At 37.9% G+C, this 24,393-nt stretch overlaps 1 protein-coding gene and 1 long non-coding RNA gene across 2 annotated transcripts; one reads left to right on the top strand and one right to left on the bottom strand.

The window, feature by feature from the left end:
- The first annotated feature begins 2,477 nt into the window (after positions 1-2,477).
- Positions 2,478-6,028, top strand: LOC126626429 (uncharacterized). Its single transcript, XM_050295759.1, has 6 exons — positions 2,478-3,491; positions 3,693-3,855; positions 3,976-4,152; positions 4,246-4,329; positions 4,947-5,028; positions 5,266-6,028. Exons 1-6 carry the CDS (start codon positions 3,133-3,135, stop codon positions 5,715-5,717), a joined length of 1,317 nt encoding a protein of 438 aa, XP_050151716.1. The 5' UTR covers positions 2,478-3,132; the 3' UTR covers positions 5,718-6,028.
- Positions 6,029-15,543: 9,515 nt separating this feature from the next.
- On the bottom strand, positions 15,544-18,159 carry LOC126626767 (uncharacterized). Its single transcript, XR_007624779.1, has 2 exons — positions 17,214-18,159; positions 15,544-17,176 (listed from the first exon to the last, which is right to left on the bottom strand). It is a non-coding gene; the product is annotated as an uncharacterized LOC126626767 (long non-coding RNA).
- Positions 18,160-24,393: the final 6,234 nt, after the last annotated feature.

The raw sequence follows: 24,393 nt of genomic DNA, 5'->3' as shown, positions 1-24,393 counted from the left end.
GGGGAAGGTGCTCGTTCTTCTCACTCAATGTCTCCGTTAGAGTCACATCGCAAGGCGTTCGGTGGTGCTAAACCTACGCGTCGCTTGCACACTTACGAGAGCAGTTATTTACATGTTAGGTCTGTATAGTATGCTCATTCAGCGGATTTGTTGATTAAGGAAAATTAATCTTCCGAATTGACCAAGACCTAGCTAGCTACAACCTGTTCACATGCTTAATTATTAACTCCTAACTTTGTGGTTTTTATAATTTGACTAGATTAAGGTTTGATTTTGCCTTGTTGAATTCCACTTAATTGACAAAGAAACCAGTAAACATGACATCATATATATAATTTGCATGTCCGTGCGAAAGGGTCAAGGAGTTCGGCCAAGCGTACAAGGAAGCAACTTTGGGGGCAGACCATGCAATATACATTACGTCTCGTAATTATTATGGAAAACAACCCCGTTGTGTTTTATGCAATTGTAATACGCTTAGGCCAAATTGTTGAAATCCTCCATTGAACTTGACCAAATATTATGGTATATGATTTGACCATCTTAACCTTCATTCGCTCAATCTATAGCCAATGATGAGTATATATATGCCTCGGAGGCTTTTGGAGCAATTGCCCTACTTCCACCATTGTTTTGTTGAAGCATGTGATGAGCAACTTATACAGTAGGGGTACATCACTGTGGTGATTTTTGTTAATGAAAAAACGGCAATGTGAAAAAAATCAATATATTATTAGCACGAGATATCATTGTAGTAGTATAATTGTATCGTATATATCTTATCTGACCATCATACCATCTTAATTAAGAATTAGGTCAATTCTAAATTGCTGGTCTTAAGTTGCAACATTAAGCCGCCAATGAAAGAATATGCGCATGATCAGTCAAATGCTGGAATGCTGCTTCATTTGACATCCAACGGTGTTGAACCATCCAAAATTGCTAGTCATAAAGTTCTCATGTTTGTTTTATTATTAAACCTCAATGATAGGAATTTTTTGTGATATAACGATATAGTCACATTACTGCTATTGGTATTGAATTCGTTATTTGCAAGATCCGAACTTAAAATATCTCACTTACAAAAAAAAAAAAAAAAATCACTAACCGTACTAGGAGAAAGAGTTCATCAAATATTAACTAGTTCGGACCAACAACCGATACAATAATCATCCAAAATGGGTCTTGAATGAAACCTAATCAATCTATTAGTTAGAATTTATCGATGTTTTGCATTTCGCCTACATTTATAGTTTTGATTAAATAGTAGATAGAGTGTATATAACCTTGTAATACAATATATCAAGATAAGATAATTAATGTGAGGTATGGGGTGGTGATATATCTTAAGTTTAAGATGATAATTACAACCGGCAGAAACAGAAACTGGTACCTAAGATTATCGCCCAATAGAATTCAAGATGGAAATCAATTAATCTATTCGTCAACCGGACAAAATAAGAGCCTAAGTACCGTAGGATTATCATCGTATCAAGTTTCCAACCCTAAAACTTTAAAACATAGTAGACTAAAAAATAACTAATTAGAACAATATGCACCCTATTTTGTACTAAAGTTCAAATTGGTTAGTCATGCACCCACCACACTCTGCTCCTAAGTACGGGTTTATAACTTTATAATCTAGATGAATTTAGTAAAAACGAAAAAGAAATGCTAAAAGAATATTTCAAAAATGGGACTCTCTATCATTTCATGTTTTTGACACAATATTTTATAATGTTGGTATAAAAAATGATCTTAAATTATGAGGTGACAGAGAATTTATAAAGAGTTAAACTTTGAGAGTTCCCATGGAATTGGATCCCATCCGGATCCATTTTGTGGGGATCCTAAGGATCCACGCATCTTAGCCATTCATCGTGTATCGTGCGGTCAGAAATCATTTGACTTTTTTTTTTATTTAAAAGTAAACACAAATAGTATCTGACGAAAACTGACCACACAATGTACGATGAACGGTTATGATGTAGAAATCCCTAGGATCCCCACAAATTGAATCCATAGAGAATCCTCTTTCAGTTTCTAAGGATCTCCACAAAGTAAATCCGGAGAAAATTCTCTTCCAGTTCTCATGGCATTTTTGAATAGTAAAAACAAGGGGTGTGATATCCACACACCCCTTTTTACTTATCACACATCCTTCTAAGTTTCGACTGTTGGATCGGGTGAATTGAAGAAGATTAAATGATATAAATTAATAAGGAACGTGTGAGAAGTAAAAAGAAGTGTGTGGATAGCACATCCCAAAAACAATCATATCACACATGTTTTCTCTTGGCCAACATTTTACATAGTTTAGAGAGAGAGAGAGAGAGAGAGAGAGAGGAAATGTGTAAAAATCCAAGTCAGAACGTGGAAAACGAGAAAAAGAGAAAACGAGAAAACGCGGGGAGACAATACATAGAGCCTAACCACCCATGGTATATATATACATGGACAGGCTTTGGCCTCTTCAATCATCGTCCCCAAAATCCATAATTAATAAAATTTACACATACGCACGGATTCCTAAGAATTTCTCAGAAAATTCAGATTCACTCAACAACTCACTCACTTTTTCTCATCTTTTTTTTATTAAATTATAATTAATAAAAAATAAATAGAAATTGAACATTTCGGTTGAAGGTATTGGCCAATACTAGCAAGAGCAGCACCAGAAAACAACAAAGTCCCTCCTCCGTGAACCTGTGGAAATCCTCCTAACGCATCTCTCTACCGCTTATCTCAGAAATCTTATCCAAAGCTCTCAGCTTTCCTCTGTCTTCTTCTTCCTCCTCTCTCTCTCTCTCTCTCTCTCTCTCTCTCTCTCTCTCTCTCTCTCTCTGTGTGCAAATAAACCATATCTAAATCTCATCATTCTCTGCTTCCTCCTCCTCCTCCTCTCCCTTTTTTAATTTTTTTTCTTTCTCTGTATTTATATATCTAATAAGTAATTAATATTCCCCCTCTCTCTGTTGGGTATTGGGGTTTTGCTATCTTCTTATCTCCTTCATCTCTGAAACCCTCGAGCAATCGCTGTGCTTATTGCATACCAGTATCCGATTCAATCAAGGGTTTTTCTCTTTTTTTTCGCTTGTGGGTTTTTCTGGGTTTTTGCTTTTCTGCCCGACGATGGCGTTGCCGTCGGCTTTTCTGGAGATTCTGAGACGACCCACGATTGTGGAGGTGCTGGGGGAGCTGATGATGTTCATAACCCCTCTGTGGATTGGTGTGATTGTCGGGGTTTTTGTTGGGTGGGCGTGGAAGCCCAAATGGGCGAGCTTGGTTGGCCGAGACCTGTTGGATTGCCCAATCTCCAAACAAAAAGAATCCTCGTCCTCGTCCTCGCAGAGTTCGTCCACGTGTTTCGGTTCGATTCCGGGTCTGAGCTCTTTGAAGTTTCAGCTGCCCAGTTGCATTCCATGGCCTGCCGACGATAGGAATCCGGAAGACGCGCTTTCTTTGCCACCTACCACCAATCCGGATTTCAGGTGTGTTGACTTTCTTGAGTATTTTGACTAATTTCACAAGTTGGGTTTGCTTTAATTTTGCATGTTTTGGTGTTTAATGTGTTCAATTTCACAACTTTGATTAGTGTTTGTTCTGTTAAATTGGGGATTTGGGTCAGTTTAACTTGTAAGACATAAGGGCTTAAGCTTAGCTTAATGAATATAAATGTTGTGATATGGCAGCACCTCAAAGATTGAAAGAGAAAGTTCCGGTTATGTGAACAATGAGGATTTACAGCACATATGTCAACTTGTTGAGGAGAAAGATGGAGGGCCTGCTTGGATCCATATGATGGATCGGTCTACCGCAGCCATGCGCTGTCAAGCTTGGCGAAGAGACCCCGAGGTAGTTGTCTTTACCTTTCGTTTCAATGGATAACCGAGGTCCTCGGAGACACAGTCTTGTTTTGCTTGTATGTATTATGTTGGCGAGTTGAACTAATTGGATTTCACCTGTGTATTTTAGACTGGACCTCCACAATACCGCAGTAGTACTATATATGAGGATTGTACACCTGAGTTGCTGAGGGATTTCTTCTGGGATGATGAGTTTCGAGCAAAGTGGGATGACATGCTTGTACATGCTTCTACTTTGGAAGAATGTCCAACCACCGGAACCATGTTGGTGCACTGGGTGCGCAAGGTGAGAACATGATACTTTGTTTTGTCCTTTGATTCATGAGTTCAGTTGCTGCATTGGCTTATTACTTATGTTGTTTCTTTGTTTCGGACACAGTTCCCATTCTTTTGTAGCGACAGAGAGTACTTGATCGGCCGTCGCATTTGGGAATCGGGACGGACATACTACTGCGTAACAAAGGTATGTAAACTGTGAAGATGTAGCTATATATATAACCTCTCAGATGAATGCACTATCTAGTCTAGTCACATAGACAAGCTGCTGTAACCTGTTTTGCAGAAGAAAATTAATGTCAAAAGGATTCCTTTAGGATCTAAATTTCATTGTTTTTTCTTGACAAGGCTGGATGTCTTGTGTGAAATAATGACAGTTAATGCACTAGTTTTGGTTAAATTTGGTATGCTAAAGATTGAAGCTGTGAATAGTTGAATTGCTAAGCTATATGTAGCTTTCCGGTGAATGCAAATTTAGTAATTTCCAACTCGAAATATTTTGTTGGTATATAATTTAGGGATTTGGACATTTGAGGCTACTGGTCGGTTTATTGTACTGAGTTCGTATCTAAAGCAATTTTAATTCCTTCCGTATGCTAATAAGTTGAGAGTCCTACAAGAACCTAGTTTCGAGTTATACTCCGGAATGTACGTATTAGTAGCTGTTGCAAGTGTTTGTTTTGAGCTGGTTGTGTTTAGTTTTGGAATAAATTTGCCGATATCGCCCATCATGTACAACAGTTCTGTTTTCTAAGGTTATTAATTCAGGATGCTAACCTAATGGTGTGACGTCACTTGTTTCAGGGAGTACCCTCCTCTGCTGTGCCAAGGCGTGAAAAACCTAAACGTGTTGACTTGTACTATTCAAGTTGGTGCATTCGAGCAGGTAACGAAAGTCTCATATGATCTTAGTGTTTTCTGAAATGAGAAAACAAATCTGCCCTCCTAAATGAAAGATATCTTTCTTTATTTACCTATTAAAAACAGGGTATCTCTTTGTCATGGTGTGCAATTGGCAGATTAATTTTTATTGCCTTAAAATTGAAATTTCAGTGTGTTTTCTTATCTCAATTGTGCTTTTGGGAATAATCACTAAGACTTGTGTTTGTTGGGTATGTACCAGTTGAATCGAAGAGAGGGGATGGCCAGCTTACTGCATGTGAAATTTTACTCTATCATCACGAAGATATGGGTATCCCTTGGGAAATTGCGAAATTTGGAGTCCGGCAAGGCATGTGGGGAACTGTTAAAAAGATTGAACCTGGCTTGCGTGCATATCAGAAAGAGAGAGCCTCTAAAGCCCCACTTTCACGGTGTGCTTACATGGCTCAGATCAACACTAAAGTCAGTGCAGACTACTTGAGATCTGTTGAAAACAGCACCAGCGATTCCATGGCGGTTGAAAAATCAGATAAGTCGGACTCATCGGAGAAACCAGAAGGGAAGACAATACCTAAGATTCTATTTATCGGTGGGGCTATCGCCCTTGCCTGTAGTCTTGACCGAGGGCTCTTAACAAAGGCAGTTATATTCGGAGTAGCCCGAAGATTTGCAAAAATCGGTAGGAGGTTCTGATTCCAGAGGCGTCAGCTAATGCCATCGTCAAGCGATGTGAGGAATAGCCAAATGCTGGATCTCCGCGCTTTGCCCCATTTCAAGAGAAGTCGATTTGAGGTCTTGTTCTTTGTTCTCCTTGTTTGAGCCATGAATATAGCTTAATTGTAGAACATCAGAGAAAAAGAAGCAATAGAAATGTTTGGGAAAAGAGGGAGAGTGATCGTATAGCCGTATTCGTTAAAGTTGGAAATGTGATTGAAGGATTTCTTGTGCTGCAAGAATGACAGTAACCTAGAGGTTCTCTTAAAGTTGCATTTTCTTTCACTTCATTGATCTTGAACTGCTTCGTAGTTTTTCTGCATACACAACTTCACTATGAAAACTGCATGTGAATACTAATCACATTCCCAATTAGAAGCCGGAAAAGATTTTCACGCTCTATTTTCGCCATTTACACCATTTTCCTATTTTATAGTCGTAGATTGAATGAATAAAAAAAAACCAATAGACATAAACAAAAGTGCATGAGGGAAAAAATGGAGTGAAAATCACTATACTCGAACGATTTAGGAATTGGACGAGAAATTTTTCAGTATGTTGAAATACGGATCGGTACACCAATTGTTATAATACAATTGGTAACAAGATTTTTATTCTAAGTTTCTAATCAATTGTAATGTTCTCAACACACTAAAAAATCTTTCGAATTAGAAAAGTTGTTGAAGAAGTTTAATCTTAGTTTATGTAAAAACATAAAACTAATCACAACCTGCCACGTTTCTATCTGATTGGAGCCCAAATGTGTGAAGTTAGCATATACTGGATCCTCGCCGGATTTTCTTTGTGAGGATCCGGGAATTCATGAATTGTGTCTATTCATCGTACATCATGTAGTAAAAAATCATTTTAAATGTTTCTATTTAAAATTAAACACAAACAGTACCTGACAAAAACTGATTGCACGATGTACGATAAACGAATACGATTCACGAATTTCCAGAATCCTCACCAAAAGAATCCGGAGATGATCCTGTTGGAAGTTAGTAGTCACCAAATTTTGGGGCCGGAAAAATATGTGGCATTGTATGCACGTGGTCCAGCAGTGAGCACAACATAAAATCATGGAGGTTTGTGGTCACAGTTGATACAATCACAACAGCCTCTTCCACAGAGTTGGCTCTCAACTCATATCTTCTTTGATGGATCTGTCGTCTTTGTTCTAATTATTAAAGTCCAAGCAATCGATCATTCAGCAATTGGCCCCCTTTTATCTAGGGACCTTGTCTGCCCACCCATATCCCATAGAGGTGGATTGTATGCACTCCCATACCTTTCTCATCCCTTTCTATTTCTATGATCACGGTTAATCCCAAATGATGTCGTTCGGGTTTGCAAATGTCTTCTTTCAAAAAAAGACCGTGAACTTGTTCACTTTGAGGCCTTGTTTGGTGAGATAACAAACACCATATTTAGTTTGGACTTATTTGGTGTCCAAGATTGGATTGAATTAAATAACTTATTATGCTTAATGTTAAATAACTTGAAGGTTGAAGATGAATTACTCGATAAAAGTGAAATTAAAGAGTTGATCTTTCTAATTTAACCTTCAATATAAATTAAGTTTTATAAGTTATTGATGCACCAAACGAGCCCTCTAATCATCAGACAAGGCATGATGGGGCAGGATTAAAGTTTTGAGTCATGTTTCTTATGACTCATGCAGCGAGTCCAAAAACTCTTTTCCGACATCATAGTCCCAATCCGAAATGCATTTAGGCACCGTCAAGCCTCTTATCCAATTCATCGGACTTATTCAGTACTTCAAGCCGATCTGCCCATCTTCCTACGTTTTTGTAGAAGATGTGTTATCCATGCAAATGCAAATCAACATGGCTACACTCTTTAAAATTGTAAAATATTTTTAGAATGCGGAGTAAGGGTAATGCTAGGAAGACTAAATTTTGAAAATTAAATTTGCAAACTAAATGATGTATCATCAATAGGAATGAACACATTTATCAATATTTGATAATAAACCAATCAACAACTTCTATGTCTTTTAGTTTGTAAAATTTTATCTACAAATTTAGTTTTTCTAGCATTATTCGCAGAGTAAATACCGATAAAAGAGGAATGCCAAAATTGCTACGTGCTACGTATAGTATAGGTTTAATGCATGTACCGTATACAGTCCCTAAAATTTAAATTGCTTTAATCGGGTGCAAGTTTAAGCTGTACACTTTATATATTCAACCCAGTTTTCAATTTCCTTCCCAGTTTCTTGTTGATTGGAAGGCAAAATTCCACATAGCAGGCGGCGTTTGTAAACTTTAGCAACAAAGCAAATAAAATAAAATACAATTTACTTTATGAAAACTCTTCGAAATTTGATTTATAGGTACCAAAAAAATTAACACAAATTTGGGGAAAAAAAAAGAGATGAAAAAATTGTAGTATATCCTATTAACATATACACAAATACATTGGTGCAAAAATTTGAATATAATCTGGGAAGACGGGGGTTAAAATTCCAGCAGCCGCTGTAGTTAACGAGAGACGAGTGTCTCAAAGCAGTTGAGCCCGTCCAGCTCCACCGCGAACTGCGGCGGCGTCCTCCGGCTCTGCTTCTTCACACGAGCCTCCGGCGATGACTCCATATTTCCCTCTTGCTTTGCTGTATTAACCGTGTTGCTAGATGGAACTGCGGCAGTACTCTTCAGCTGGTGTGCAGGGAAGGAGGACTTCACCATCTGGCCCAAGACCTCAGCACACAAGGCATCGAACGAACTGAACAAGGAATTCATGTTTCTTGAACCTGAAGGTGTTTTTCTGATCAGATGATCCAATACTTTAAAACCCAATTCTTTTTTTCTTCAATCGAGAAAACCCAATTCGCAAAACCGATACTTTTAAAGTGTAGAGAGAGAATTTGAATGTTTGATTGATGAGGAAGTTGAGGAAGAAAGATGGGTATTTATAGGGAGGAGGAATGTAAAGCTCGAGAGGGAGAGGGAGAGGGAGAGGGAGAGGGATTTGGGATGCGTGTGGAGAGAAATAGCGTGGATGCTCCGTTTTGCAGTTGCTGCGTAAGACTGCTGGGACTCTAGCTGGTGGGACCATGACAAGTCCCAAGGAAGAAAGGAAAGGGTAATATAATTTCAAATTCTAAAGATTTCATCTAGCTGTTAAAAAAACAACTGTTATTGGTATTGTGAGGAGTATAGAATGAAATTTTTGAAATAAATTAAAAAAACAAAAGTAACACAAAATATTTAAAATAAATCAATCATCACCGTTCAAATAAGAAAAAAAAAAAAATAGTGGAGAAAGAATCCTAATCAGTTTCTATATGAATCCGGGTCTCTACTTATCTTGGGAAAGGAGTCTTTAATGTCTTATGACTTGGTCTAATCTTATCTTGATTTCTTGATTTAGAAATTGTACGCAAATTGCACACATGCCCAAAAAGGTTATTTTGTGTGTGAATAAAATACGCATGACATGTTGAAGTGGTGTTATTATATTTTGATTGGGTAGTGATACATTTATTATCTATTTATATGATCATTTATATCATTTTTTATAATAAAAATAAAACCTACCAATACATGTAAGTACAATAATAAGATATATAATTTAGAGTTACGAAAGTTTCATAACAAGAATCGTAAATCATAAGTCATGACAAGGTTCTAGTAATACGAAAAAAAATTAAATTTTGGGATCGAACAACTTACCTAGATTCATCTTTGCTTACACACGTCATATTGCATGTATATATACACACACACATACAACCAAGATCTTTTCCTCCTTTGGCTTTTGGGGATTAAAAAATTTCTGCAAATTGAAATTTAATATGTACAAACTTAGCACAAAAGCTTGGCATAACGTACAACACATGTATAAAATATTACTTGATATTTATGAGCATTGTTTTAAAAATCTCTGTCTAACGCTGCTTAGGTCCCGTTTAGGCGCTAGACGGTTAGCCATCGTCCCAATTAACGTCTAAGCATTTGAACATTAAGAAATGACGCTTAGACTGCCTAGGCACCCACCTAGCCTGCTCAGATCAACCTAGGGCGCAACTCACTTAGACAAATAGATAACTTTTATTTTGCATTTTATTTTATTTTCCAATAAATTGTAAGAGACTTGTTGCATACTTAAATGAACACACATTATATCCTTATGTCACATGTTTTTGTTATGTTCCAATACTTCATAATATATATGCATTCAATTTTGTAGTTTATGATGAAATTATATATATTTTAAGTATAATAGACATTTATTTACACGAAATATGAGATATTTACTTAAATCTGCCTACACCCCACCTAACCGCCTAGGCGCTAAGCTCACTGCCCGCTGCCCGCTGCCTGACTAGTGCCTAGCGTGTTTTAGAACCTTGTTTATGAGTTTATTTATGCGTGTTAGGCTATTGAAATATCAACCGTGGGTTTCACAATTCACAGCTCGTTCTAATACATATGATGGACTTGGGCATGAATATCTATCTAGTTAGGATTAGGAAAATATCTCACTTTCTACAAGTAAAGAACTAAACAATGTTTGATATACAAAGAGTCAAATAATACCCTGTTAACTCAATTTAAAGCAATTATATATATATATATATATATATATATATATATATATATATATATATATGAATTGAACTAAACAGTGTTCAATACATAAAGAGCTAAGAGTATCTCTAAAAGAAGTTTTAAATTATTGTTAAACTAGCAAGCAAATAGTGTCAAATTTTTTATTTTATTTTTTAGTACTAGGATATATTTTACATTAAAAGGAGGAGGAGTTCGGTTAAGCCACACAGTACCTAAGATTTTATTTATCAGTGGAGCTATCACCCTTGCCTGTAGTCTTGACCGAGGGCTCTTAACAAAGGCAGTTATATTCGGAGTAGCCCGAAGATTTGCAAAAATCGGTAGGAGGTTCTGATTCCAGAGGCGTCAGCTAATGCCATCGTCAAGCGATGTGAGGAATAGTCAAATGCTGGATCTCCGCGCTTTGCCCCATTTCAAGAGAAGTCGATTGGAGGTCTTGTTCTTTGTTGTCCTTGTTTGAGCCATGAATATAACTTAATTGTAACATCAGAGAAAAAGAAGCAATAGAAATGTTTGGGGAAAAGAGGGAGAGGGATCGTATAGCCGTATTCGTTAAAGTTGGAAATGTGATTGAAGGATTTCTTGTGCTGCAAGAATGACAGTAACCTAGAGGTTCTCTTAAAGTTGCATTTTCTTTCACTTCATTGATCTTGAACTGCTTCGTAGTTTTTCTGCATACACAACTTCACTATGAAAACTGCATGTGAATACTAACCACATTCCCAATTAGAAGCCGGAAAAGATTTTCACGCTCTATTTTCGCAATTTACACCATTTTCCTATTTTATAGTCGTAGATTGAATAAATAAATAAAAAACCAATAGACATAAACAAAAGTGCATGAGGGAAAAATGGAGTGAAAATCACTATATTCGAACGATTTAGGAATTAGACGAGAAATTTTTCAGTATGCTGAAATATGGATCGGTACACCAATTGACATAATACAATTGGTAAAAAGATTTTTATTTTAAGTTTCTAATTAATTGTAATGTTCTCAACACACTAAAAAAATCTTTCGAATAAGAAAAACTGTTGAAGAAGTTTAATCTTAGTTTATGTAAAAGCATAAAACTAATCACAACCTACCACGTTTCTATCTGATTGGAGCCCAAATGTGTGAAGTTAGCATATACCGGATCCTCGCCGGATTCTTTTTGTGAGGATCCCAGGGATCCATGAATTGTGTCTGTTTATCGTACATCAGTCAGAAATCATTTTAAATGTTTCTATTTAAAATTAAACATAAACAGTACCTGACAAAAACTAACTGCACGATATACGATAAACGAATACGATTCACGAATTTTCAGAATCCCATCAAAAGAATCCGAAGATAATCCTGTTGGAAGTTAGTAGTCACCAAATTTTGGGCCCGGAAAAATATGTGGCATTGTATGCACGTGGTCCAGAAGTGAGCACAACATAAAATCATGGAGGTTTGTGGTCACAGTTGATACAATCACAACAGCCTCTTACTTCCACAAAGTTGGCTCTCAACTCGTATCTTCTTTGACGGATCTGTCGTATATGTTCTAATTAATAAGGGTAAATTACATAGTAGCCCCTCAGGTTTGAGCTTTATTGCAATCTCATACAACATCTTTAAAACATTTCACTTTCATACCTCAAGTACTATTTTATTTCAATTTCATACAACCGTTAGATTTTCCATCCATGGATCTGTTAAATGCTAACGTGGCAGCCACATATATGACACGTGGCTGCCAAATGTCTGCCACGTGACAAATAAAATAATTTTTTAATTTTTTTTAAAAAAACTTGAAATTGGAAGAAGAAAAAAAAAAAATTGTCCGAACCCAGAAGAAGAAGAAAGAGAAAGAGAAGAAGAAGAAGAAAGAGGAGGGAGGAGAAAGAAGAAGAAGAAGAAGAAAAAAAAAGAAAAAAGAAAGGGGTCCGAACCCAGAAGAAGGAGGAAGAAGAAGAAGGAGGAGGAGGAGGAAGAGGAAGAAGAAGAAGAAGAAGAAGAAAAAAAAAAAAAAAAAAAAAGAGACCGAACCTAGAAAAAGGAGGAAGAAGAAGAAGAGAAGAAGAAAGAGGAGGAGGGAGAAGAAGAAGAAGAAGAAGAAGAAAAAAAAAAAAAAAAAAAAAAAAAGGTCCGAACCCAGAAGAAGAAGGAAAAGAAAGAGAAGAAGAAGAAGAAAGAGAAAGAGAAGAAGAAGAAAGAGAAAGAGAAGAAGAAGAAAGAGAAAAAAAAAAAAAAAGGACCGAACCCAGAAGAAGAAGAAGAAGAAGAAGAAGAAGAAGAAGAAGAAGAAAAAAAAAAAAAAAAAAGGACCGAACCCAGAAGAAGAAGGAGGAAAAAGAAGAAGAGAAGAAGAAAGAGGAGGAGGAGGGAGAAGAAGAAGAAGAAGAAAGAGAAAGAGAAGAAGAAGAAAGAGAAAAAAAAAAAAAAAAAAAAAGAAAGGGACCGAACCCAGAAGAAGGAGGAAGAAGAAGAAGAGAAGAAGAAAGAGGAGGAGGAGGGAGAAGAAGAAGAAGAAAAAAAAAAAAAGTGGCAGATATGTTTTTTTTTTTTTTTAAATTAAAAAATTATTTTATTTGCCACGTGGAAGACATTTGGCAGCCACGTGTCATATATGTGGCAGCCACGTCAGCATTTAACAGATCCATGGATGGAAAATCTAACGGTTGTATGAAATTGAAATAAAATAGTACTTGAGGTATGAAAGTGAAATGTTTTAAAGATGTTGTATGAGATTGCAATAGAGCTCAAACCTGAGGGGCTACTATGTAATTTACCCAATTAATAAAGTCCAAGCAATCGATCATTCAGCAATTAGCCCCCTTTTATCTACGGACCTTGTCTGTCCAAGCAATCGATCATTCAGCAATTGGCCCCCTTTTATCTAGGGATCTTGTTTGCCCTCCGATATCCCATACCTTTCTCATCATTTTCTATTTATGTGATCACGGTTTATCCACGTTAACATTTATATTCCCATTACTTTTTGTCTTATTATTTCTATAAAAAATTAATATAAAATGTTGACGTGGCTTAACCATGACTATAAAAATAAGAGAGGATGAGAAGGGTATGAGATGAGGATGGCAGACAATCTAAGTCCTTTATCTAGACAGCCCAAGTCCTCTTCCAAAAGTAGAGTTCTAGCTTCGTGTAAAAAAGTTAATGCTTCAACGTCACGTGATGAGTCATATATAACACCACGCTATATGCCCTTGCATCAGAAAAAGAGACGGTTTGTAAACTGTATCATATAATTTTATATAACTATACTGAGAGAATTCGGATTAGTGACTGAATATATGGTGTGCTCTATTAAAAAATTAATAAAAATTACATGTAAAGTTTTATTTTTCACGTAAAGATACCTAGACTATCGCCCAAGGTAGCCCATAACGTGGCTCTGCCAGCACTCGACTACTACTTGATCCATCCTTTTTCCCTTCAACTTGGCCTCGCCAGCCGAGTTTTCAGCAATTATAGATATTCTTTGAGGAGAAATTTTTAAGTGTAACTGTTTTACTATTTTGCTCTATCTATATGTCTCATCACGGAACAGAAACTCATGAAGCGATGCTGACATTGTGTTGATAATGATAAATGAAATGTTATTGGGCAAGAGAATATCACACTTTGATATTTTCTGCTGATATTTTGTGGTTATATTATATATGAATCCAAGTTCCAAGTGATGCCATAGGACTCGCCTGATATTTCTGAGCTAGTATCCTACATGTGCCCCAAACGATGTCGTTCGGGTTTGCAAATGTCTTCTTTCAAAAAAAAGACCTTGAACTTGTTCACTTTGAGGCCTTGTTTGGTGAGATAACAAACACCATATTTAGTTTGGACTTATTTGGTTTCCAAGATTGGATTGAATTAAATAACTTATTATGTTTAATGTTAAATAACTTGAAGGTTGAAGATGAATTACTCGATAACAGTGAGATTAAAAGAGTTGAGCTTTCTAATTTGACCTTCAATATAAATTAAGGAGTAAATTGTAGCAATAGTCTCTCAACTTTAATCAAATTGGAGCAATGGTCCCTCAACTAAAAATCCATTACCATTGGTCCCTCAACTTATCAAAATATGTAGCTATAGTCATTTTCATCAATTTCATCAAAATTTTATCAAAATAAGTTATGTTGGAATAACCATTTATATAATTAGAGTCCCTCAACTCATCAAAGCGTGTAATTATGGTCATTTTCGTCAACTACATAAATTTTTTTTGTCAAAACGAGTTATGTTGGAAGGATCATTGCTATAATTGAGTAAAAGTTAAGAGAACATTTTTCCAGTTGAATTAAAGTTGAGGGACCAATGATAATGAATTTTTAATTGAGGGACCATAGCTACACGTTTTGATGAGTTGAGGGACCAAAGGTAATGGATTTTTAATTGAGGGACCATTGCTTCAATTGAGTTAAAGTTAAGGAACTATATCTACAATTTACTCTAAATTAAGTTTTATAAGATATTGACTCACGTTTCATTCATATGCACCAAACGAGCCCTCTAATCATCAGACAAGGCATGATGGGGCAGGATTGAAGTTTTGAGTCATGTTTCTTCTGACTCATGCAGAGAGTCCAAAAACTCTTTTCCGACATCATAGTCCCAATCCGAAATGCATTTAGGCACCATCAAGCCTCTTATCCAATTCATCGGACTTATTCAGTACTTCAAGCCGATTTGCCCATCTTCCTATGTTTTTGTAGAAGATTTGTTATCCATGCAAATCAACATGGCTACACTCTTTAAAATAGTAAAATATTTTTAGAATGCGGAGTAAGGGTAATGCTAGGAAGACCAAATGTTGAAAATTAAATTTGCAAACTAAATAATGTGTCACAAATAGGAATGAACACGTTTATCAATACTTAGGTAATAAACCAATCAACAACTTCCATATCTTTTAGTTTTTAAAATTTTGAGTATAAATTTAGTCTCTAGCATTACTCACGGAGTAAATACCGATAAAGGAGGAATGCCAAAATTGCTACTTGCTACTTATAGTATAGGTTTAATGTATGTACCGTATACAGTCCCTAAAATTTAAATTGCTTTAATTGGGTGCAAGTTTCAGCTGTACACTTTATATATTCAACCCAGTTTTCAATTTCCTTCCCTGTTTCTTGTTGATTGGAAGGCAAAATTCCACATAGCAGGCGGCGTTTGTAAACTTTAGCAACAAAGCAAATAAAATAAAATACAATTTACTTTATGAAAACTCTTCGAAATTTGATTTATAGGTACCAAAAAAACTAACAAATTTGGGGGAAAAAAGAGATAAAAGAATTGTAGTATATCCTATAAACATATACACGAATACTTTGGTGTAAGAATTTGAATATAATCTGGGAAGACGGGGGTTAAAATTCCAGCAGCCGCTGTAGTTAACGAGAGACGAGTGTCTCAAAGCAGTTGAGCCCGTCCAGCTCCACTGCGAACCGCGGCGGCGTCCTCCGGCTCTGCTTCTTTACATTAGCCTCCGGCAATGACTCCATATTTCCCTCTTGCTTCGCTGTATTAACCGTGTTGCTAGATGGAACTGCGGCAGTACTATTCAGCTGGTGTGCAGGGAAGGAGGACTTCACCATCTGGCCCAAGACCTCAGCACACAAGGCATCGAACGAACTGAACAAGGAATTCATGTTTCTTGAACCTGAAGGTATTTTTCTGATCAGATGATCCAATACTCTAAAACCCAATTCTTTTTTTCTTCAATCGAGAAAATCCAATTAGCAAAACCAATACTTTTAAAGTGTAGAGAGATAATTTGAATGTTTTATTGATGAGGAAGTTGAGGAAGAAAGATGGGTATTTATAGGGAAGCAAAGAAGGAATGTAAAGTTCGAGAGGGGGAGGGATTTGGGATGCGTGTGGACAGAAATAGCGTGGATGCTCTGTTTGCAGTTGCCGCATAAGACTGCTAGGACTCTAGCTGGTGGGACCATGACAAGTCCAAAGGAAGAAGGGAAAGGGTAGTATAATTTCAAATTCTAAAGTTTTCATTACTATATTCCCATTCTACAAATCTTATTTTGTATTTCAAATGTTTTATAATTACAAAGAAAAATACATTTGTAAAGATTGTAAAATGAAAATTTTGAAATACTAATAATAACAGTTCTTAAAAAAAAAAAGTAACACAAAATATTTAAAGTAAATCAATCACCACGATTCAAATAAGAAGAAAAAAAAATAGTGGAGAAAGAATCCTAATCAGTTTCTATATGAATCCGGGTTTCTACTTTTCTTGGGAAAGGAGTCTTTAATGTCTTATGACTTGGTCTAATCGTATCTTGATTTCTTGATTTAGAAATTGTACACATGCCCAAAAAGGTTATTTCGTGTGTGATTAAAATACGCATAGCATATTGAAGTGGTGTTATTATATTTTGATTGAATAGTGATACATTTATTATTTATTTATACCATCATTTATATCATTTTTATAATAAAAATAAAACCTGCCAATACATGTAAGTACAAAAATAAGATATATAATTTAGAGTTACGAAAGTTTTATAACAAGAATCGTAAGTCATGAGTCATGACAAGATTCTAGTCATATGAAAAAAAATTAAATTTTGGGATCGAACAACTTACCTCGATTCACCTTTGCTTACAAACGTCATGCTGCATACACACACACACATACAGCCAAGATCTTTTCCTACACACACACATAACATACACACACACAACCAAGATCTTTTCCTACACACACACACACACACAAAACCCAGATCTTTTCCTACACACACACATAACATACACACACACAACCAAGATCTTTTCCTACACACACACATAACATACACACACACAACCAAGATCTTTTCCTACACACACACGCACACAACCAAGATCTTTTCTTACACACACACACACACACACAAAACCAAGTTCTTTTCCTCCTTTGGCTTTTGGGGATTAAAAAATTTCTGCAAATTGAAATTTAATATGAATATGTACAAACTTAGCACAAAAGCTTAGCATAACGTACAACACATGAAAAAAATCTCTTCTTTCCTCTGTTGGAGTCTTTTCTCCTCTGTGAGTTACGTCGTTGTGCGTGTCCTTGTTCTGGGTGAAGGCAATCCTGCTTTCTCTTGTTTCGATGTGCAATTCTTTTCCTTTTGTTGAGTCTATACCTGGCAGGCTTTCTTCTGCTTTGGTTGTTTCTTTTCGTTATTTCTTGTGGGTTTTCCTAATTATGGCTGGATTAGGTGGGGTTATCTCGGGTGGGTGGTTGGTGGTATTTTAATTTTTTGTCCTTCTTGTCAACTTCTGAGGTGGATCTTGCTTGCCAGTTCTGTTGGATTTGACCCTGAGCGGTGTGGGCAGTTCATTTATTCCTCCCTACTAGATCTTTGGTGGGTGGGGCTGTATTGATGTGGGTTGTTTGGGGGTCGTGGCTCGGTTTGGTAGCAATAACTCTTCAAACTGTCTTTGAGCTTTTTGGGGGACGCGGGATGTACTTCTTGGTGAGGGATTTAATGGGGAAGCATAGAGTGGCAAGATTTGACAAAAGGCAGGAAAATAATTGGCCCCCGGTTCTATTGGCTGGGAGTATTAATGCTCCTCAGTTCCTTTTGCCGATCAAACTCAGGTACTTTCAAAAATAGGCATTTATTGCGATTTTGATTTCCTTACATCAACCAAAAGGAGTTGAGTTTTGGGTGCAAAAGGTTCTTAGTCATCCAAGTGTTCTACTTGAAAAGGTGGTTGCTGAGGATTTGTCATACTCTGCTATGTACATTGGTCAAACAACGAGACTGAGGAAGAAAAAGATGGAGAATCGAGGTATGGAGGAGCTTGTAGTCCATTTGGAGCAGGCCATGGATCTATCGGCTATGGAGCATGGAGTGAAATTGGTTGGCATGGTCTTGACCAACAGAACACTTAACAGATGGGGAGTCAGGAACATTCTTCGATCGACTTGGAAAGAGTTTGGAGAGGTTGAAATCAAGTGGGTAAGAAAGAATACTTTTATTATTTCGGTTTAAGATGAAAGTATGGCTACTAGGATTCTGGAAAAGGTGCCTTAGGCAGTGATGAAGAAGAATTTCTCTGTTAAGAAATGGCCCCCGGAACTCGCCTTGGAGGAAGTTGAGATGGAGACAATTCCATTTTGGGTTCAAGTCAGAGGTGTTCCATTGAGTCTGATTTCTATGACCAATATTAAACGTCTAGCTAGAGAGGCTAGGGAGTTTGTGGAATTGGAGGATCCGGCTAAATCTCATAGGTTTCTAAGGGTTAGACTGTCTGTTAATACGGCTAACCCGTTAATCAATGGATATTGGTTACAGAGGGAGCATAATCGTGACACTTGGGTGGAATTTCGTTACGAAAGGCTCCAAGATTTCTGTTATCGTTGTGGACGCATTGGTCATGTAAATACTGAATGTACTTTTGAGGCAAGTTAAGGAGGGGCGGAATAATATGGTGAATGGACAAAAGTGCCTCTTGTTGGGGATGTTGCAGAGACCAGGAGACCCTTGAGGCAGGCTGGGGCGGTGAGAATTTGTGCTCTTCCAACATCTCAGAATCAGGGGACTGCAACGAGTTTGGTACAGCATGGCGATGATCTTACTCCGATTACTGCACCTGGGAGGTGTCTGATCCAAAAGGTCGTGAAAAGAAGAAATGGCATAGGGTGCCGAGATCAAAGATGCCACCTGACCAGGTCCAATGGATTGTGCCACATGGAAGTAATGTACCGATGTGGGAGTTTGGGGATGGTTGTTTTCCTCAATTCTCAAATTTGAATTTGCATCTACAAGGGGAATGAAGACAATCGATAATCATTTGAGAAATCAATGAGATGAACTCTACTCAGTCTGACGATGATGGTTGGGGTATGAGTTCAAATGAGGAAGTTGGAAGGCAAATGATGAACCCTAGTTTTGTTGGAAGGCAAATGGTGACCCCTTGTACTTTTCTCACTGAGGTTAGCCGTATGAAGATGAGAGTGGAACCTCAAAGTATGGAGATGACTCAATCTCCCCAAAAGAAGGTTAGGGGATCTGGAAGATAGAAAAGGTAAGATGGCGGAGAAGTTGAGGGGCATAAGCATAAAGGAAAGATGTGTGATGGTGGAACATGCTATCTATGCTGAAGAGGAGTTACAGGAAGTCCCAATCGAGTATCTAGAGATGTGGGAGTATATGGAGGCGGTCTCGGAAGCTGAGAAGTGTCAGTTATTGGCAAAAAAATAAAAATAAAAATGGGGCAAAATGGCTCGAGGTGGTGGCGACTGGCCCTCAACAGCAGCAAGTTTGCCATGATTTGTCTATTTTGGAACTGCGGTGGTCTAGGGTCAGACACAGTAGTTTGAGCTCTTCATGGGCTCATTAGAAACAAGAAACCCTCTATGATCTTTCTCTCTGAAACTAAGATGAAAGATCATAGAATAGATTGTGTGAGGAGACGTATGAGTTTTTTGCATGAGTTTAATGTGTCGCCTATTGGTAGGGCAGAGGGTCTTAGTTTGTGGTGGGAGGATTCAATGGAGGTGCAAGTATTGTTCTCGTCAAAGAATGTTATTGATACTTTAATGAGGAAAGTCGGTGATCAGAGCTGGGTGCGAGTTACTGCAGTTTATGGAACTTCGTACAAAGGAGAGAAAGAAGGTTTTTGGGGATGGATGAAGAATCATTTTACTCCATCGGACATCCCATGGTTATGTGGAGGGGATTTCAACGAATTTATGGGGAGTATAAGAAGTCTGGTGGGACGGAGGTGTTTATAATCGGCCCAGGTTTTTGGAGGAATTTATGAACTCCTCTAACTTGTTTGACTTGGATTATAACGGTCCGACATTTAAGTGGAGAGGTTTGAGAAATGGAGAGTTGGTGGAAGAACGTTTAGACATGGCTCTTATTAATGAGCTTTGGCATGATCTTTGGCCTAACTCAACTGTTACGCATAAGACGGTTTTGGGGTCTGACCACTGTCCACTCATCTTCCAATATGATTCGGCATGACTGAAAGGTAGGAAGATCTTTAGGTTTGAGGCTTTTTGGGCGAAAGAGGTGGAGTGTCAGGAGTTGGTGCGGAAGTGTTGGGCTAGGCGGGAGATTTGCGATGTTTCATCGCAGTGGTGAAAAAGATAAATGATTGCCGTTCCAGTCTTATATGTTGGAGTGGTAACAAATTTAAAAGGCGGGGAATGCAAATTGGGGAACTAATTGCTTAATTGGATGAACTCCAAAAAGACTGGGGACTTAATGTAAAAAAAATAAAGGAGAAGTCTCGGCTGATTGATGACTTAAGGGCTTAGGAGGAAAGTTTTTGGCACCAGAGATCTAGGGTTAAATGGTTACGAGAAAGGGATGCAAATACTAAGTTCTTTCACCAATCAACTATGCAACGCCATTAGAGGAACAAGGTTGTAAAGATTAAGGATGAAGAAGAGAATTGGGTAGAGAATCCAAGTCGGGTTCGTAAGATGGTGGATGACCATTTTATTAATACATTCAATTCGGGGGAGGGGTCTCGTGACTGGGGATCGCTTCTGGATTGCATCAACCCAGGTGTTACAAAGGAAATGAATATGACGCTATTGGAGCCGGTTTCGGATGATGAAATTAAGGATGCAGCTCTGAAAATGGGGGGCCTTAAAGCTTCGGGACCGGATGGGTTCCAAGGGATCTTTTATCAATCATTTTGAGTGAACATCAGGGAGGATGTCAACAATTTGGTAAGATTTCTTATGCAGGGCACATATAGCCCGTGTAAGCTTAATGTTACCCATATCGTTCTGATCCCCAAGGTTCAAAATCCAAAGTCGGTATCGCAATTCAGGCCTATTAGTCTGTGTAATTATTCCTATGAGGTTCTGTCAAAAGTCCTTGCCAATAGATTGAAAGTGGTACACAAATACAGGATAACATTACCCATGAGATCTTTCACTTTCTGAAAGGGCGAAAAACGAAAAATAAGTATGAGCTGGGCATTAAGCTTGATATGCAGAAAGCTTATGATAGGGTGGAATGGGATTTTCTTGATGCGATCATGGAAAGGATGGGTTTTAGTAGTATGTGGAGAAAACTTATTATGGGGTATGTGTCTCCGGCAAGGTTATTAGTAGTATGTGGAGAAAGCTTATTATGCGATCATGGAAAGGATGGGTTTTAGTAGTATGTGGAGAAACCTGGAAACAAGTTTGCTCTTTCTAAGGGTTTCCGGCAAGGTGATCCTCTGTCTCCATATCTATTTATTTTGGTTAGGGATTTTCTCTCAAGATTGATTTAGAGGGCGATTGACATGAAGCAGTTAGAGGGCATGCAGATTAGTGCCTTGGGATCGATCATTTCACATTTATTCTTTGTCGATGATACCTTAATCTTTCTGTGATCTGATGTGAGAAATTGTAGGAATCTGGTGCATATACTTGAGAGGTATTGTGATGCTTTGGGGCATAAAGTGAATATGCAGAAATCAAGTGTCTTCTTCAGGGCAAATATTCCAAATAAGGTTTCGGTTGAGCTGGGTAACATTCTTTGTATTCGTGTGGTGATAATTCGGGCACTTATTTGGGTGTTCCTGCTATATGGAGACGTTCGAAGAAACGTGGCCTTGCCTATGTGAAGGGGAGGATATTAGGGAAGTTGCAAGGTTGGAAACATAGTACTTTATCAAGAGCGGGGAAATAAGTCTTGATTAAGGCAGAGGTCCAGGCTATTCTTGCCTACCTTATGAGTATTTTTAAATTCCTCGTTATTGTTTGTCATGAGTTAGATGTCGTGGTTGTGGGCTTTTGGTGGGGAAATAAGGGAGAGGTGTAAAAGATCCATTGGGTGTCAAATGAGGTCTTAAGCCTTCCTAAAGATATGGGTGGATTGGGCTTCAGGAACTTTCAAGAGTTTAATGATGCTTTACTTGCCAAACAATGTTAGCGTTTGATTTCTGAGCCAAATTCTCTTTAGGCGCAAGTGATCAAGACCCGTTATTTCCCACATTGTTCTATTTAGGAGGCCAAACATGGGGTCGAGCTTCCTGGGCCTGGACGAGTCTTCTCTCGAGTAGGGAGTTGCTTCGAAATGGTTCCCATTGGCAAATTATGAGGGGCAAGGATGTGCGAGTGGGTGGATCAATGGCTGCCATCCTTAACATCGGGGCACCTTGTGCCATTTGGAGAGGTTGCGGTCACTAAAAACTTGCGCGTCAACTCTTATATGCCTAGTTTCAAGTCAGTGGGATTTAAGCTTTCTGCGGCCTTTCCTCTCTGCGGTGGATCAAAAGGCGATTAGAGACACTCCAATCGGAGACCCGAGTAGGAAGGATCGGTTAGTTTAGGTTGCTAGTAGGGATGATAAGTACTCGGTCAAGTATGGATATCGATGGATCCAATCGATGACACTAAGGTTGAGGGATCATCATCAGTTTACTGCTCGTTTGGTCACAAATAATTGTTGGAAAGGTATATGGCAGTTGGAGGTGCCTCCAAAGATCTGGCATTTCCTTTGGATCTTGATGCATAATGGTCTGGCAACTAGAGCTGCTCTCTTTAAACGACGGTCATCCCATTCCCAATTGTGTCCTATTTGTCATTGCCAAGATGAATCAATTGAGCATCTATTCGTTCTCTGTCCATGGGTGGAAGTTATTTGGTTTAGAGGTACTTTAAACTATAAAGTGGATCGTGCAGGTATTCATTCTTGGGTGATGTGGTTGCAAGAAGTTTTGTTTTCTAATCTTAGGTCCGCAACTAATAGAAAGTGGGTTTAGTCCTATATTGCGTTCACTTGTTGGTTTATTTGGAAAGTCCGCTGTGATTTTGTGTTTAATTAAGTACCAATTAATCCTTCCAGGGTGTTTATGGCTTTTACCAATGCAATGGGTTCTTTCTTGGATGCGGTGAATGACTCAGGGATCAGATGGGCAGTGGTGAATGCACGGGAGGGCCTTCTCATTTTTCAAAAATCTATGTGGATGCTAGCTGGTCTAAGGTGTCTAATTTAGGTTTCGCTGGCGTGGTGATAAAGGCAGTGGGCAATAGGTTTTTTGCAGCAGCGAGGTACTCTCTAAGGGCTTCTAATGCTACAGCGGGGGAAGCTGTGGCGCTGCTTCGTGGCTGTGAATTGGGTGCTTATTTGGGTATTGGTTCTGTTATTCTCGAGTCGGACTCTCTAGAAGATGTTTCTTGTTTATGTCATTCTCTTGACAATGGCAGTTGGGAGACTTATCCTATCTTGTCAAAGGTTAATCAGATGGGTGGGGCTTTCCAGAACTGTCGTTGGTCTTGGATGCCAAGATCAGCCAATATGGCGGCGCATATTATTGCGTCGGTTGGTTTTCCGGAGATGAGTGAATATGTTTGGGTCGATAGGCCCCCATCTTCGCTGGTTCATGTGTTGAACAATGATGGTCTTCCGTGTCCTCGTTAATTTTGCTTTGGTAGTGTTTGGGGTGAATCTTTCACTTGGTTGAATTGTTAAACAGACACTTATTTACACAAAATATAATAGATTTACTTAAATCCACCTAGGCGCGGGCCCCAGCCCGCTACCCGGCTAGCGCATAGCGTCTTTTAAAACCTTGTTTATGAGTTTATTTATGCTTGTTAGGCTATTGAAATATCAACCGTGGGTTTCACAATTCACATCTCGATCTAATGCATAGGATGGACTTGGGCATGAATATCTATCTTGTTAGGAAAATATTTCACTTTCTGCAAGTAAAGAACTAAACAATGTTTGATATACAAAGAGTCAAATAATACCCTGTTAACTCAATTTAAAGCAATTATATATATATAAACAGTGTTCAATACATAACGAGCTAAAAGTATCTCTAAAAGAAGTTCTAAATTTTTGTTAAACTAGCAAGTGAACAGTGTTAAAAACTTTTTTTTTAGTACCAGGATATATTTTACATTAAAGGGAGAAGGAGTTCGGCTAAGCCACACAGTAGACAACCTAATTTTTATCGAATTCGCCATCCACAAGATTCAGACTCAAGACCTCTCACTTACAAGTAAAGAGAAATATCACCAAATCGTTATTCTAAGTGGCAGTATAGCTACTCAAATTAACTTTTCATCTTTAACAAC

Source organism: Malus sylvestris, chromosome 6 (assembly GCF_916048215.2).
Source record: "Malus sylvestris chromosome 6, drMalSylv7.2, whole genome shotgun sequence".
Classification (NCBI taxonomy): Eukaryota; Viridiplantae; Streptophyta; class Magnoliopsida; order Rosales; family Rosaceae; genus Malus; species Malus sylvestris.
The sequence above is the reverse complement of the archived record's forward strand: the minus strand, read 5'-3'. Positions and strand labels throughout refer to the sequence as shown.